General features: G+C 40.2%; 1 protein-coding gene across 4 annotated transcripts in view; it reads right to left on the reverse strand.

Annotated features, from left to right (window-relative positions):
* Positions 1–16914, reverse strand: part of AIMP1 (aminoacyl tRNA synthetase complex interacting multifunctional protein 1) — a 161539-nt gene that overhangs the window by 98993 nt on the left and 45632 nt on the right. The window contains exon 1 of one of the 4 annotated variants that reach the window (XM_029596848.1): positions 115–255. The exons of the other annotated variants lie outside the window; for them this stretch is intronic. Within the exon in view, the coding sequence (XP_029452708.1) occupies positions 115–230 (116 nt within the window). The 5' untranslated portion in view covers positions 231–255. Of the gene's footprint in view, positions 1–114; positions 256–16914 lie in introns of those variants that run through there. 4 annotated transcript variants of the gene reach the window in all.

Here is a 16914-nt window from a genome sequence, read left to right on the forward strand (position 1 = left end):
ACCAAACGTGAGACAGCCTATTTTCATGAATTTTAAAATTTAATGGGAAGAACAATGAAGACGATCACAGTTTGACGGCTACAGCGGGGAAAGGAAAAAGTTAGGTTACATTACCTAACGATAATGAAGAATGAATTACTTGGCTGTTCTTTCTTCCCAAGGACTTCTGCCCACTCAAAACCAGGCCATTTGCTAACACGGGCTGGCAGCAGCTGACCGGTGTCAGTCATTCACAGTCAACAGCTCGCCTTTCCCCGTGGTCCTAAATACATTCTTCTTTTTTAATCTATCTAGAATTCTTGAAGCCTGTTTTGTGACTTTTTTTTTTTTTTTTAAGCATATGCACTACTTATCAAATCTTACAAAAATTCTGAGCCCATCACATGCTTGCCGCTAACACACTCTACACGCCTGCAGCTAGCAAGTTAGCTGTTTGCAAATCTGTAAATGATTTTCCACTTCCTGTGTGTCAAGGACAGGCATCTCTGATTCTCCAGTACTGCAAGCGGGTCCAGTTTTCAGGATATTTATTTATTTATCAAGTTTTCTATACTAAGACGAGCCATCGCAATGGTTTACAAATCATAAAAGTGTAAAGGATAAAAGATACAATCATAAAATCACTTGTGCATAAAATAACAATAATTATGAATAGTGACTAAAATGAATAATAAGAAAATCAATAACAATCACTAAAAATATGCATTAATACTGAAATTAAAAAAGACTAAAAGGAACAGGAAGGTAAAAGAATAAAAATGATCTCAATTTCATTCTGTATATGCTTTGTCGAAAAGCCAGGTTTTTAAATCTTGCTTAAACTTTTTAAAATTAGTTTCTAGCCTCAGATTCGTCGGTAGTGTGTTCCATAGTTTAGGCCCTGCTAGTGACACAGCTCTCTCTCTGACTTGATTCAAATGTGTGGACTGAACAGAGGGCATTGTCAGTAGGCCCTTAGTGGCGGATCATAAATTTCTTTGAGGTACATGCAGCCTAATAGCTGCATTTAGCCAGTCCACTTGCTCACCATGTATTAGTTTGTGCAAAATGCAGAGTGTTTTGAATTTAATCCGCGATTCAATGGGTAGCCAATGTAGGGCTATCAGGATAGGGGTAATGTGGTCCCTTTTTCTGCTGCCTGTTAAAATTCTTGCCGCTGCATTTTGCAGGACCTGTAAAGGCCGGATGGAAGAGGCAGGGAGACCTAGAAGTAAGGAATTGCAAAAGTCGGTGCTTGCAAAGATTAATGCTTGCAGGATTGTTCGGAAATCATTTTGCGATAATAAGGGTTTCAGGCGTTTCAGTATCATTAGTTTAGCATAACCTTCCCTTACTTTAGTTGATATATGGTTTTTTAAGACATAGTTCTGGATCAATAATGACTCCTAGGTCCCTTATATATTCCGCTAACGTGTTACCAAATCTTGAATTCCTGGGGGAAATTTTTCTTTCTAAAAAAATGATTTCAGTTTTGTCAATGTTTAATACTAGCTTCATTTGTGTGAGTAATTGCTCGATCACCTTCAAATACATTGCCATAGTTTCATAAGCTTTTTCAATTGTGTCATGGATTGGTAATAAAATCTGGATGTCGTCAGCATAAAGGTAGTGGGTTAGACCGAGTCCGGTCAATAGGTGACATAAGGGTAACAGATAGATATTGAATAACGAGGCTGATAAAGCTGATCCCTGAGGAACCCCAGTATTAAGTTCAATTTTATCAGAAGTAGTATTATTAATTTGTACTTGATAGGACCGGTTATTCAGGTAAGATGCAAATAATGTTCATCAGCCATGCCGGCATACATTTGGCCTAAGAAATCAGCCAATCCGCATAGCTTCAAGAGCCTGAAAACCAAATCTGTTTGTGCCTCGAGGATCGGCACTGCTAACCCTCTGCCCTACGCTTTTTCTTTACCCCTTCGGGTGAGAGGTTTCTGGGTCCAGTCTTATGTTGTCCTCTGACGTGGCAGTTTGTTTACAAAGAATGACAAGCCACTGAGACTGGAGACCAAAACAAGACAAATTCAAAAAAGCAAAGTTAGGGTTGTCATTTCATGAAAGTGCAACCTCAGTTTATTGAGAGCTTTGATTTATCGAGTCTTCCCCTCCCCAACATAGGGGCCTATCACGTACTAAAGGATTTCTCCCTATTTTGTATCTATGGGAAAATGCTTTGGTCCTCTGGGAGAGTAATGGGGGAAAAGCCTTTGATAAATCAAACCTTGGATCTCTCTAGTTTCATTGAAGATACAATTATATAAAACTGATATGCCAGATCAAATTACCATGAGGTATTTTTAATCTGGGCTGTAGGGCAATTGCTGAAGCTGGTGGTGCACCAAAACATTTGCTGCCATGTGCCTGACAACACAGTACTACTTTCTTTGATGCACAAAGCCTTTAAAATGTATGCTCACAGCAACCCAATGCTTAGAAGGAACATAAGCTAATCCCTTAAAATAATTCCTAATCGACTAACAGCAATTACAATAGAATATGTGAATGAAAAAATATTTTCTGCAAGAACATTCAAAACCGCTTTCTGTCTGCAAGTGAAATTAATAAAGAACAAACTTCTGTTTAAAATAGAAATCAGAAAGAGACAATAATAATGTCGTAAAAGCCAGTGATAAGTGCCATCATTTTAACAGCAAGAATTAAAGTTACACAGAGCTGGAATTTAAAAATATAGACAGACCCTCACCAAATATAAAATAGAAATGTGCCAACAAAAATTGAACTGGAAACCACAAGGCCAACTGTGTAATGCAGTGCAACAATGGATAAACAGGAACATCATCATTCCTCTCAAAATATCAAACAATAAAATCGGAGCTATAAAACATCATTCATAATATTAAAACCATTCTAATAAAAAGAATAAATGTCAAAACAGCCAAACAGCCAATAATTTTAAAAAACTTGCATAAATTTGTTCTATTTCCCAAACACCAATACATTTTTCAAAACATCTGATGAATAAAACATCCAATAATGTTCTGATATTAAAATATATATATATTTAAAATAGAAACATCAAATTACACTCAGTAAATAAAACTAAGGATTAAAAAAATCTGCTCTCCATACTGGGGATCTTTTGATTTCTGGTCACACAGATTATGGTGCATTAGGGGAGGTAGATATGCACAAAATATCTTCTCTCTCTCTCTCTCCGTCTCCCACACATGCACACACACACACACACACACACACACACACACACACACATTCTTTCAGACATTCCCTCTCTGATATACATACCAATGTTTTCACATGCACTGGCTCTCTCTTCCTCACACACACATTGTGTGTGTGTGTGTGTGTGTGTGTGTGTGTATATGCACATGCCTGTGAGAGCTTGTGTGACAGTGAGGCTCTTACAGGAATGCACTAACACACACACATGCACAGAGGCTCTCACACAATCTAAAAAAAAAGAAATTTGAGTATATAAACTTTCAATAATATAAATATTCAAATATATAAATCTACCCTGGGAAGAAACCACATTAGAAATTTTAATGTTTATAGCTTTTAATCTGCAGGCTCTTGCCCGCAATGGGCTTCAAGCAGTATCATTAACCAACATTCGATTCATGTCATGTACTTTTTACCAAGTTAGGATCTTCTTTTTAATAGTTCACAAAAAACTTCCCTAATTTTTATTTTGTAAATAAAAGCCACTTAGCTTATAATCCCTCCAAGTGATTTTTATATATAAAATAAAAATTAGGGAAGTTTTTTGTGAACTTTTAAAAAGATGATCTAACTTGGGAAAAAGTACATGACATGAATTGAATGCTTAGTCAATGTTACTGGTTGAAGCTCATTGCGGGCAAGAGCCTGCAGATTAAACCCTACAAGCATTAAAATTTCTCATACCGTTTCTTCCCGAGGTAGATTTATATATTTGAATATTTATATTATTGAAAGTTTATATAAACACATTTTTTCTTTTTTTTTTTTTTTCTTTTGAGATTTTGCAATTTGAGTCGTTGCTCTGCATTTTGTATGGTCTCTTACAGACTGTTCACACACCTACAGGCTCTCACACAGACACACACACAAGATCTCACACAGACATACACACACAGATGCACACAGGTTCTAGTATAGATATATACAAGCTCTCTCATAGACATACACACCCACACAAACACAGCCTCCTCTTCACTTTGGGCCGTGGCAGGATGGGCTCCGCCATGGCCCCACTGACTTCCTTTTCACTTCGGTCTGTGGTGGGATGGTCTCCGCCACAGCCCCACCGGCCTCTTCATCACTTCAGGCTTTGGCTCCATCACAGCCCAGTCAGGCTTCTTGCACTGGGAAGGGGGCAAGCTGTGCGGGCTCGCAGGAAACGTTGTGCACAAGCGCACATGGTGCATCCCAGGGCTGCATGTGTGCAGGAGCGCAGAACTTTTCCTGCACATGCAGCTTAGAGGGAACATTAGTGGTGGGCAGCAGCACTTATTGTTATGGGGGAAAGCCAGAGAAACCTCAATAGCTTCCTAAGTTGGTGGTACATGGCACACCCCATTTTAAAGTTAGTGGTGCCTGTGCACCACTGAGCACTATGGATGCTACGCCCATGTTTTTAATAGAAAATTTGCTATAAAACTAATTAAAAAAAATTAATTGAATGCACTGAAACTGCGGTCCCTTTTGAAATATATGGAAGCTGGCATTCAGTGCTGCTTAGATGGATAAATAGCTATTTATTTAGGATAAGTGTCAGCTGCTGAATATCCAGCTATATTCAGCGGTTGCCACTTAGCCGGATAAGTACTTATCTGGCTAAGCAGACGGCCAGTTATCTAATGAGCGGGAATGGGTGGATCGAGGAAGAGCTACTTATCCGTCTATCATAGCCGGATAAGTGCCAATATTTGGACTTATCTGCCTATGGTAGATGGATAAGTTAGATCTGCTCAATAGCATGTCTACACTTAGCCAGATATAAGTACTCCGGCTAAGTGGCGATTTCTACAGGGATATTCAGCAGTATAGCCATGAAGCTGATTATCCCTTGTAACCTAGCCGGATAACTCATCAGCTTTGAATATTGAGGCCATAATTATCAGTTTTAAAACTTGAAATCAATCTCAAAGAGATAAAAGATTTTGATCTAAAATTGTTCAGCAAAAAGTTTATATATTTCTCAGTCTTCAATGAAAAAAAATATATAGGGATTCAAGGCCAGCCTGAGCAGGGCTTCTGCCTAATTTTTATTTGAACCACCCCTACAAACATCAATATGGAATAAATTGAAAACCACCTGAAAAAATCATCTCCCCATAACTTAACTGCTGAACAATGGAAATAGGTGGATGAGTGAATCAGCTTTCCCTGACGAATGTGGAGTTTAACAAGCAAGCAAGAATTATTTTCCTGTTCTCTAAGGAGGACCAAACGGTCACAGTCACGATTCTGAGTCTGAATTCATTTTCTTTAATAATCCAGGCTGATACTGCTGCCTGATGCAAATAATTGTCCAGGTGCTGGTAACTTAGGGGGGGGGGGGGGGGGAAATGTAGCCTTTCTTAAAATGTTTCCCCATTAAATGTTACAGATTTTTATAGGACATCTAAATTAAATGTCTTTACAGAACATTTTGTAAATTAAAATCAGTCTTTACAAATAACTAAACTGTGGCTTTTCCCTTCTGTTTCTGATTTTTGCAATCATGAACACATGCCCCATCAGAAAAATCAATGGAGAAGCTATCCTTTCTCCTTGTACAAAATGATGTGGTTAGTCTACTTGGATATGTTAAAAAAAAAAAAAAAAGTCAAGTATCGTAAGCGATACTTTTTTTTTTCACTAGACAAACAATATATTTATGACTAAATTTTGAGAGCTAGCTCCTTTCATCAATTTACTACAGAATAAGCTAAAAATGATGTCCAAATATACAGCAAGCCATAGGAAGGACTGCAATAGAGGCCGACGTGCACTGACCAAGAGAAAGATCTGGGGTAATAGTTGTCTGATGACCTGAAAGCAGTGGAACTGTGCAATAAAGGCAGCGGCCAGAGCTGAAGGAATGCTGGGATATAAGGGAGAAGCATAACCAGCAGGAGAAAAAGGAGGGGATAAAGCCCCTGCGCAGCTTTTGCTGAGATCTCACCTAGAACAGTATGTCCAATTCTGGAGACTGAAAGGATATAGATAGGCAGAAGGCAGTCCAGAGAAAGGCAACCCAAATGATGCAGGACATGAACCTAACTATGTATACCCTAGAGACAAGTGCTGACTGGAATGTGACAAAAACAAATACTTGAATTATATTCATTCACAAGTTGTACATTTTTTGTAGAACTAGAGGCCATGATGTGAAGCTCAAAAAGGGAGCAGACTCAGGAAAAATAGGAAATATTTTTTTCACAGAAAGGGTGACAGATGCATGGAATGCTTTCCTGGAGAAGGCGGTGGAGGCTAACATACTTGCAAAAACCTGAAGAGGTAGCAGAAGCAAGACCTGGGGGTAGCTGGGTGGATACAGCAGGCTACTACTTCCCAGTGAATGACTGGGTAAGTGAAATGGATTTGTTGGTTGCAGAGCTAAGTCAGAGCAGGATACAGTAGGCCAAAAAAAATGTTGGTTTGCATCTGTGGCCACTCCCATTTAGGATTAGAATAATAGGGTTAAATAACACTGGATTGGAATACATGCAATGAGACGGATGGCTAGCAACGTTAATGAAGAGGAGAGAACCAAATCCCTCTCTGCATCTTATTCTGATTAACCTAGGAGTTGAGCTTACAGTAAGACCTGTATAACAGCTTCATTCCCCTGAGCTAGGACTGTATGATTGGATATCATTCCAAGGTATAGAATTGGGGGAATTCTGCGCTACTGCAGGGTGCAGAATTTGTGCAGAATTCCCCTCTTGCGCAGAATTTTCTTTTTTCGTGCAGAATGTTAAGCTGCCCAGCAGGCCACGAACAAAGCCCACCCCCTTCGTGGCTGAAGTTGAAGAAGGCCCCGGTAAGCCGCGAGCAGAACTCATCCCGCTCTCGGCCAAAGTTGAGGAAGGCTCCGGTAAGCCATGTGCGGAGCTCATTCCCCTTGCAGCCAAAGTGGAAGGAAGCCTTGGCGGGACGAGAGTGGAGCCTATCCCACTCACGGCTGAAGACAAGGGGAGGCACTGGTGGACCATGGGTGGGTCGCGGCAAAGGAGTAGAATCGATGTGGCATGTGAGTGTTAGTGTGTGTGTACGCAGAATGACAGGCACAGGAGAGTGTGTGAGAGATTTGAAGCCTTTGTGTCTGAGTGAAGGTGTGTGTGTGAGAAGGAGCCTAAGTGAAGGGGTGAGTGAGAGACAGCCTATGTGCAGGAGTGTATGAGTGTGCAAGAGAGAGACAGAGCCTGTGTGAGTGCGTATTTGCCAAAGAGGGATTGATCCTATGTGAGGGGGAGGGGTGTGTGCCAAAGAGAAATGGAGTCTTTGTGAGGGTGTGGGTGTGTGTGCACAAGAGAGAGAGGGAGCTGGTGTGAGTGGGTGTGTGTATATGTGAGAGGGCACCTGTTTGAGGGTGCATGTGTGTGTGCAAGAGAGAGGGAGCCTGTGAGAGGGTGTGTGTTTGAGTGAAGGACAAAGGGAGTCTGTGTGAGGAGGGTGTGCAGGTAAGAGAGAGCCTGTATGAGAGAGAGGGGGACAGAGGGAACCTGAGGGTGTGTGTGTGTGAAAGTGAAAAAGGGAGGGCACCTGTGTAAGGGTGTGTGTGTGTATGTTGGAGAAAGAGTGTGGCAGAGGGAGCCTGTGTGAAAGGCTGTATGAGAGAGTGGTCAAATTCTAGGAGTAGAGGGCTGGAGGGTGTAGATAGTGGAAGGGGTTGAGCTTCAATGGCAGGGGAGAGATAGTGGAGAGCAGAGAAGTTAGAGCTTGAGAGGGCAGAGTGAAAGGGATCTGGCCAAGGGGGAAGGGAGAGAGGGAGGGAGGGAGGACGGAACATGTCTACAGTGTACTTCCAGGGGGATTCTGCTCAAAAAATTTAAAATTATGCATCTTTGAATAATAATTTTTCTGTATTACATTTTAAGTTGATTACTCAAAGACTGTGCTGTACATTGTGTTATTTCAGCCAATATAAAGCTTGCAAAATTTTGCAGAATTTTACAATTTTGTGCACAGAATTCCCCCAGGATTAAAAGTATAATGCAGAAACAAAACAAGCATGAAACAGATGGCGATGAGAAGAAAATGGGTAACTTAGAAAGTATCAACTTGTTTAAGGAGATGAGCACAGCACATGGGCTGCGATTATAGAATTAAACTGGCCGTCGCGTCTGTCTGGCAGGCTGCAACTACAGTAATAACCAGAAGTCCCAGTGGAACTGCAGGAGTTCACGTAGCTAGGTCTAACTGGCAGGCTATGAAGGGGACCTTGGCGGCCAAACTTTTGGCCAACAGCTTTGCGGTTTGGCATAGGAAGGGAGGGGTGCTGCATGTGAACTAAATAGAGGACCATGAATAATCATCTATCCAAGAAGATGGAATTCTACGGAGAAAGACAACAAAAACTATGCTGGCAGCTGAGATACATCCTTGGTAATCAGTCTTTTTCTGCCATCATCTGTTACTATGCACTCCTTTTACACCCCCCCCCCCCCTCCCCAGTACTATTGTCTAGGAGACTCCACTGGCTCTGCCATCAAATTATGCAGTTGTGAGCAAACCTTAAAAATACTGGTTAGGATTTCTATCAGTAAAGGCCAGCACCTATCAAAAAAACAGTCCTCCACTGAATTCTCTTTGAATAAAAATGGAAGGCCACAGACTACAACCTCAAACCTAACGAACCAGCATGTGGTATGTATGAGTAAACTCATTTTCAACCCTTACATCCTGGGTTCCAAACATGTACATGATATAAACCTGAGGGAAAATTCTTGGGCAAAAAAGGATTTTTGGTACATTAGCAATTACTAGCAGGGTTTTGCCCCTTGATGGGTTTTTTTTTTTTCTTTTTTAATTGGAATGGTTCTTATTAAAATCTGCTCTTTAAAAGTCGGACACAAATCCAAAGGTTATATCAGGCCTTCCCAACAGATCAGTATGAATAGATTCGGGTAAAATGGCAGACTACAAGTGCTGCAAATAAATAGATAAATAAATATTTTTGTACTATGTCAGCGTTTTGTGTGGCTTCTCCCACTGCCCCCCCCCCCCCCCCATCTATTTAGGGCCGAAATTGCTAAGCAAATTTTGTAAAACATGTAACAAATTGCTAAGCTAACCAAGGTAAACAAATCCATGTGTTCCTGGCAAAACACAAGGCCGCTGAAAAAGAAAAAGTCACACAGGAAGTATGCCAGGACTAGAGTTACTGAAATGAACACAGGCATCTCCTTCCCTTTCCATCAGAGACCTCTGATTGTTTTAATTTTCTCATCCTTATTCTATTAAAAGTAATGGGACATGGGATCATGATGTGAAGTATGGCTTAATCCTATCAGTCTGACTTATTGAAATTGCTGCCAGTACTCAATAAATACAAGAGTAATTTAAGATATTGCATTTGCCGGAAAATTTAGAGAGATGCTGACACGCGTCCTCTTCCGTTTCACAATCAGGTTTTTCCACATTCATTCTTCTCCTGGATGGAAAGTTTCCTGGTGTCTGGACAACACATATGTGACTGCTGGATGCCTGCTGCTGAGTCCCCAAAGCAGCCTTTGCAGTCAGGAAGAACAGATGACATTACTAATGCTTAAAGCAGCCCTACAACCAGGTCACACAGAGGAGATGCTATTGCTTCTGCCCAAGGTAGCCCTGTCCATAGGCTGTGAACAGGAGACACTGCTGCAGCTGAACTGTGCTGAAGCAGTCCCTTTCTAACTCTGACCTAGGATTTGGGCACAGAGCTAGAAGAATTTTCTCCTGATTCAGATGACCTTAGTAATAAAAGTTGATACTGTTATAAGCAACTCGTTATTAGGAAAGAATCAGAGGAAGGGAGAAATGGAGGACAAGATCTGCATTTCCCTGATCCTCCTGATTCAATAAATCGTCAACAGAAATAACATCTTAATAAATAGGTAATAAAGGAAAACGGAGTTCAGCTGCTCAAAAGGACACGACATAAGTGTCTTCAAAATCAAATTTAGCATCCAAGATGATAGAAGCTTCATTATTTCCTGTCTTGCCAACTTGGCTGCTTTTAGGAAATGAATTATTATTGTTTAGATTTGATTGATCTCCATTTCTTCCTACAGTAAATCAAGGCAATTTACAATAGTAAAACAACATAACAATAGTCAATAAAACAAACAAACAGCATGTCATAGATAATAAAACATGAATAAATCGCATGGCATAGACAATAAAACCATAAAATTAAATGGAGCATAAAAGTAAATAAATTTTAACATAAAATAAAGAAACTAAAACCAATATTAAAGAGACCCTTGAAATGTATGTGCAAATAAAAAGATTTTAAGGGATTTCCCCAATTTCAAATACTCAATTTCAAGCCAAAGGCTTAGGGGAAGAGAATTCTGTTTGCTCAGAGCAAGGTATGTAAAAGAACTTTCTCTCGTGGATTCCAGCTGGATCTCTTTGTGTGAAGGGATGGCGAGTGATTCTTGGTGAATAGAACATAGAATTCTGTTGGGATGATATGGTTTAATAAGAGTAGTCAAATAAGACTGTGTACCATGAAGATATGCCTTGAAGGTTAAACAGGCAATTTTAAATGTAATGCGGCAAAGATAGGTAAACAGTGGAGATCTATTAAGAGTAGTGTGACGTGGTCATATTTGTTTTTAATCAAAGATGACTTTCGCAGCAACGCTTTGGACAAGCTGTAGTCTGCACAGAGAAATTTTGATAAGACCATGAAAAAGTGTGTTACAATAATCAAGTTTACTGAGGATTAAGGCATGCACTATAGTTTTAAGATCATTGGAATAAAAAAAAGGACATATCTGAGGATGAGATGAAAATGATAATAAAAGGATTGAATCAAATGAGAAAAATGTGATTTGAATGATAAATCATTATCTAATCTAACACCTAGTTTTAGAAATATCACAGACTGAAATAGAGATACCATCCATAACTGGAGAAGGAAATGGATCAGAGCAACTTTTACCTGAAAACCACAGGGATTCTGACTTGCTATGATTGACCTTGAGTTTGACGCTTTTTAGCTAATGGGCTATCTCAGTGAGCCAAACATTAAAATCAGTTAAAGGGTTAAGGATATTCAAATCGATTGAAGCGAACACCTGTATATCGTCAGCATAAATATTTGATATAAAACCAAGACAATGCCAAAGAGGAATGTTCCTTTGTCAATTTTGGTGGAAGGCTGTTCGATGGGAAGGAAAAGAAAAGTCAACTGTCTGATGTCCTCTCCTGAGGTCCCTCAGATTAGAGGCCCTATGGACTTTCATCTATAAACACCAGTAGGATTGCCCATTGGGGCTGGGAATATGGAGATTTCTGTCTCATCGGGTGCCTTCTTGAGCCTGGGCTTAGGCCTTTCGCTACCTCGACCTACAGGTCAGTTTCATAGCTTGGCTAGGGTGATTTCACCCAGAGCAGGTAATTTTGGGACTGCTATCGCAACAGTTGAAGAAAGTTCTGCTGGCTCCCATACGGTTGTTTCAGCAGTATTGGCTGAAGGTGTGAGCTCCAGTGACGGTGCTCAATGCCCTGTGATTGAGTCTTCCTCTGTGGGTATTTTTGGGGAGGATAGTGATTCTACTAATATTACTCTTACTGATGTGTAGAAGATGATAGTGAAAATGGATAAGATCTTGACCCACACTATTTCTCAATTACATATATGGGAGAATGTAAGTCCAAGTTAGAAGACCATGCAGCACATCTGATTACTTTATAGTCATGCTGTCTAATCTGACCCCTTAGATGACCTTTGCAAATTCTGAGTGCCTCATTTATTGAGGACAGTTAGAAAGATTGGAAAATGTTCAGAGAAGGAAGAATTTGCGTCTTTTGAATTTTCCTGTCACCCCTGCAATAATTTAAGAAATACACTAAAGAGATCTTGAGTATATCTGAGGATAAAATAATTCCATTATTGAATATTCATATGTACCTGGATTTAAAAATATTGTGAGTATGAATGAGGGTGGGGTTGATACCTTGCTTCCAGTGAGCCCTAATTTATCTACCTTCATGGAAACATCAGTTGATGATATTCCAACTAAGGCTACAATACTGGTATCATTTAATGCTGAAACTGATAAAGACTTAATTCTTCAGAAAATATTTAAGAATAAATAATTTTTGTTTTGTGGTCAGAAAATTCAAATCTTTTCTGATATTTCATGAGCTTCTCAACTTCAGAGGATATATATTTATTTAAAGTTTTTTATATACCGCAAATAGGACAGTAGTCTGACTGTCCAGTTGAGGCAAAGGATGCTGGCCCTTGGGGGTCACTTTCTATCTCAAATTTCCCTACAAGTGTTTAATTAGTTATCGAAACAATAAGTTTCTTTTTTCTGACTCTTCACACTTGGAAACATTTCTTGTGGATATGACTCGTTAATTTGATTAGGTTTGGGTTTCTTTTATAGGCTGGGTGGGTAAGGCCTTTAATATTGGATTGATCTCCTTTGTTTGTTTATTATAGTAATACTTTATTTGATGCCCCTTTGATTTTGGGGACTTTCTTGTATAACATTTGCATTACTTTAAAATCACGTGGTTTATTATATGCAGTGATTTCAGAAATTGTTGTATATCATTGATGGTTATATTACTGATGTAAACGTTAATAAAAATAAAAGGTTTTAAATTAAAAATATGACTTTTTGCATAGTCAGAGGTGTGAATCTTTATGCAAATCTGCCACATAATTTCTCAGAATTTTAAAAAATCTGCCACAGAATTTGCTAACTCTTGCCGCAGAATGTTAAAAATCTGCCACAGGGGTTCTGGATCTGATCAGGTTAAAATCTTATATAAATAGGGAGCATCTGCAGCAGTGTAAAACCTGCTTGATGCCTAGAAGTGAGGGAAGGCTGCAGAAGCTCTTTAACCAGAGACAGACGCCATCCCTCAGGATAAACATACTGTTCTTTTGTGTTTATTCATTTAGCATGCGTGTAAATGACCAAGCCATGCTATAAGCATATCTGGGCACATGATTTCCCATTACCCTGAGATTGTCATGGATTAGCTCCTCTCTCTCTTACACACACTGTCACACTCTCTCATACACATGCTCAACCAGTCTCCGAGCAGCAGCAGCCGACGGGATTCCTTCACTTTAATCTGCTGCACGGGCTGATGCAGCTCCTGCTTCTTCTCAGGCCATGCTAGCAGACCTGGGAACTCCTCCTTCTGGTGTGCTTATAGAAGAGGTGATTGCTCCTCCTTTCTGCCTGTGCAGGCCCAGATGACAACTTCCTCTTCCTCTTCAACTGCACCACCTGGAATATCTAGTGAGAGACCTGGTGATTCCTTTAGAATTCCAAAGTCTCTGGGTCAAACCCAGAGAGTTCTCAGGTATGATAAGCACCTTCAGCTGCCATATGCAGTTCTGGTAACCCTGCACTGAATTCAATCAGTAGGTTATCATTGACAATTTAATTAAATTTATAGTCTGCCATTTGTGATTGGTCAGTAACTTTAAAGCTAAATACATTCAGGTACTGCAGGTATTTCCCTGTCCCCACAGGGCTTACAATTTACCTGACACAAAGAGAATGAAGTGACTTGCCCAAGGTCACAAAGAGCATCAGCGGGATATGAAACCTGGCTTCCCCAGATTGCAGCCTGCTACTCTAACTTTAGGATACTGCAACATGGATTGTTGTGAAGACCTCAGCGATGGAGGCTGGCTGTAACCAAACTCTGCCCTATCTAGAATCTATTCAACAAGGCCCACTGACAATATGAAGGACTGATAGCCAGTTGGACAGACTTTGGGATCTGTGATAAAGAACCTAGTTTGTGATAATAAAGGCTATATTCCCTATGCAAGTTCTCCTCATACAATTCTGGTGTGGTAGCCTGGATCACAGTGGGTGTCATGATGGGCACACTAGCAGGTAGATTTTAAAGATTATTGACAGCAGAAGGCTTGTAATAAATTAGATCTTCTCCAGTAACTTGCTAGTTGTGACTTTGTGTCAGATATGTAGGGAAACAGTGTTTGCTCAGAACTGGAACCTCTGGTACAAAGGTTGATTGGAGAGTTCCCAAGATGATGTGCATTGTTGAATATAGCTGCGTATTAATGAGTTTGGTGACTGATCAATCGTAGATTGATGGGCAATACTCTGTCACAGCAAGATGGCAAGAGCTGATATCCTTAAGGTTATGGCTCTTGCAACCTGTGATAACTGAGCTAGTTTATTAAGGAAGTAGTTGCATGTCTTGACTTTCATTGATGTCTTTTTCATGTGTTTTTGATAGCTCAGCATCTGGTTGTGCTTCAAGACTCAGTCTCTGACTATTTAAGAAGTTTAGCTTCCAAGCAGCATTGGTTCTGTATGGGTAGAAGATAATAGAAATGGACTTACTGATACTTGGCTAAAGATATCATGCTTTGCAATAGTCAGACAGTTTTTCAGCATCAATTTTCTCAGTATGTTCTAGCTCAGAGTGTGTCTGGGCCTTAAATCTGCAATAGATATTATTAACACTGATGAATTTTCATGATAGGGTCTGTGGCACTGGCTAAATACCTCCCTGAACCCCTCTCTAGCTCTCACCCCCCTCCCTCTCCTTCTCTACCCCCCCTGTACCCCCCCTTGTTCAACCTGATCTTTGCTTCATCTACCTACCCCTTACAAGTTGCTCTTTGTATAAATCCTCTGTAAATACTGTAATTCAAGCTCACGTTAATCGCTTTAAGCTAAGTTTCTGTGTTCGTATTTATTCTTTTGCAAGTTACATGTTTATATGACTAGTTCCCTGTAAAGCGCTACTATGCCAAGATCATGTTTTATGTAAACCGATGTGATACTCAGAGTGTATGTCGGTATATAAAAACCTTAAATAAATAAATATATAAATAAATAAATAATGTAGAGGCATACAAATCACATCGGTTTGTGTAAACCAATGTGATTTGATATTTTTTTCAAGAATGTCGGTATATAAAAATCCTAAATAAATAAATAAATAAGGTCAAAGAAAATAGAGAACCTTAAGTCTATTGGTCTGGTGTTTTTACTCGTAGGTGCCATAAATCTTTTGTGGGTGCAGTGGGCGGGACTGCTGCAAGGACTGTGACTGCGTGCTGGCTCACAGTCCTGAACAGTGTAATGTTCCTCCCAGTTCTCCTCAGCAACATCCTCATACTGTACATCTGCCGGGGGGGAGGAGAAAGTTGTGAGAGCAACAGCAACTTGGGAGAAGACAGTCACGATGGTGGCGACAGATGGAGGAGGAAGCAATGGCTAGGTTAGCACTGGTGGTGAAAGGGCAGGAGAAACTATGTTCATGGTATTGGTGGCATGAGCGCAAGTAGACCAGATAGCAGGCTATACACAAACCTATAAGGAATGTAACAGGACAAACTAGAAAGCTGCTAAAAATAAATTAATTGCTAGCCGGGTACTTTATAATCTAACCATCTGGGTAACGATAACGCTCTTGCACTGAGATAGTTAGAGGTATAATATGAGATAGTTAGAGGTAAAATAATAGAATGCCCAAGATGTCTTCTCATCACTGCAGCAAATCTTCATATTGTTCACAGTAAGTGGTACCCTTCTGAGACATCCACCTTCTGATGTGATACCTTGCTCACACACATAAGGGGGGGTAATCTGCAAGGAGCGGCAATTACTACCCTTAGCAGACACATGGGGGAAACCTGCTCGGAATGGCAGTTACTGCCCTTAGTGGACACTTGGAGGTAACCTGCATGGAGCAGCAGTTTCTGCCATGGGAAGCTTGCTGGACAGATGGGATGGACTATTTGGTCTTTTTCTGGCGACAATGCTATGTTACTATGTTAAATAACATACAATGCAGACACTCCCAACTATAAAATTTCCGGCACACATGGTGAACACTGACCACGTCTCTCTTTCAAGTTGCTGATGCTTTGTGCCAGATCTACTATTGTATATGCATGCCACGTATTCAACACCATGTATTCAGCACCACAAGCCTTTAGCTCCATGACTTTGCATTAATTCACACAAAGAGGTGATCTGGTTGGTGGTGATCTTAAAAAATAGTGACGGGAAATAATGACACACTGTCTTTCCAAATAAAGAAAACAGAAGATGCAGGACACTGCAGCTGCATGGCAATGCAAGACTTCAGAGACTTACTTGTCTTTGCAGCTTCGATAATCCTGAGTGAACGCACCCTGGGTCTGTGACCCCAAACCTCCTAGGCTGTTTTGACGCCCATTAGTGGCTTTAGCTATCAGTGTAAAGTGATAACACATGGAAAGATTGCATAGTTTACCTCGTAATCTGGTTAGGGGAACATGAAAATGTTTTCATGCTACATCTGGTACGCTGGTATGCCAAATGGCATAATGCCTTCCTTTGGTATGGTTCATTTTCAGAGAAGCCGTGCTGTATAAATATTTGAAAAATGGTAACAAAACAAAAACAAAACAAAGTGTGGAATATTCTATGTCCATCTCGACAGCAGAAAGCTTGGAAAATGCTCGACTAATGGTTTGGTGACTAGGGCTAACTTTTTCATGTATTATCAAATCCAGATCATCAGTTAATCTCAGCTGGAAGGACTTAAAAAGAATCTGTAAAAGCATAATAAGAACTCTAAAACAGGGCTTGTGCAAATATGGCTTTGGAAACTTTTAAACTACTTTAAAATCTAGACAAAGACAGGTTGATATTCAAATGCCAGATAGCTGGATAAGTTGTGGGTGGGCAGTGGGCAGATCGGGGTGGCACTAAGCTGGATAAGTTATCCGGCTAAGTTAGACATGTT

The sequence above is a fragment of the Rhinatrema bivittatum genome, chromosome 1 (genome assembly GCF_901001135.1).
Source record: "Rhinatrema bivittatum chromosome 1, aRhiBiv1.1, whole genome shotgun sequence".
NCBI lineage: Eukaryota > Metazoa > Chordata > Amphibia > Gymnophiona > Rhinatrematidae > Rhinatrema > Rhinatrema bivittatum.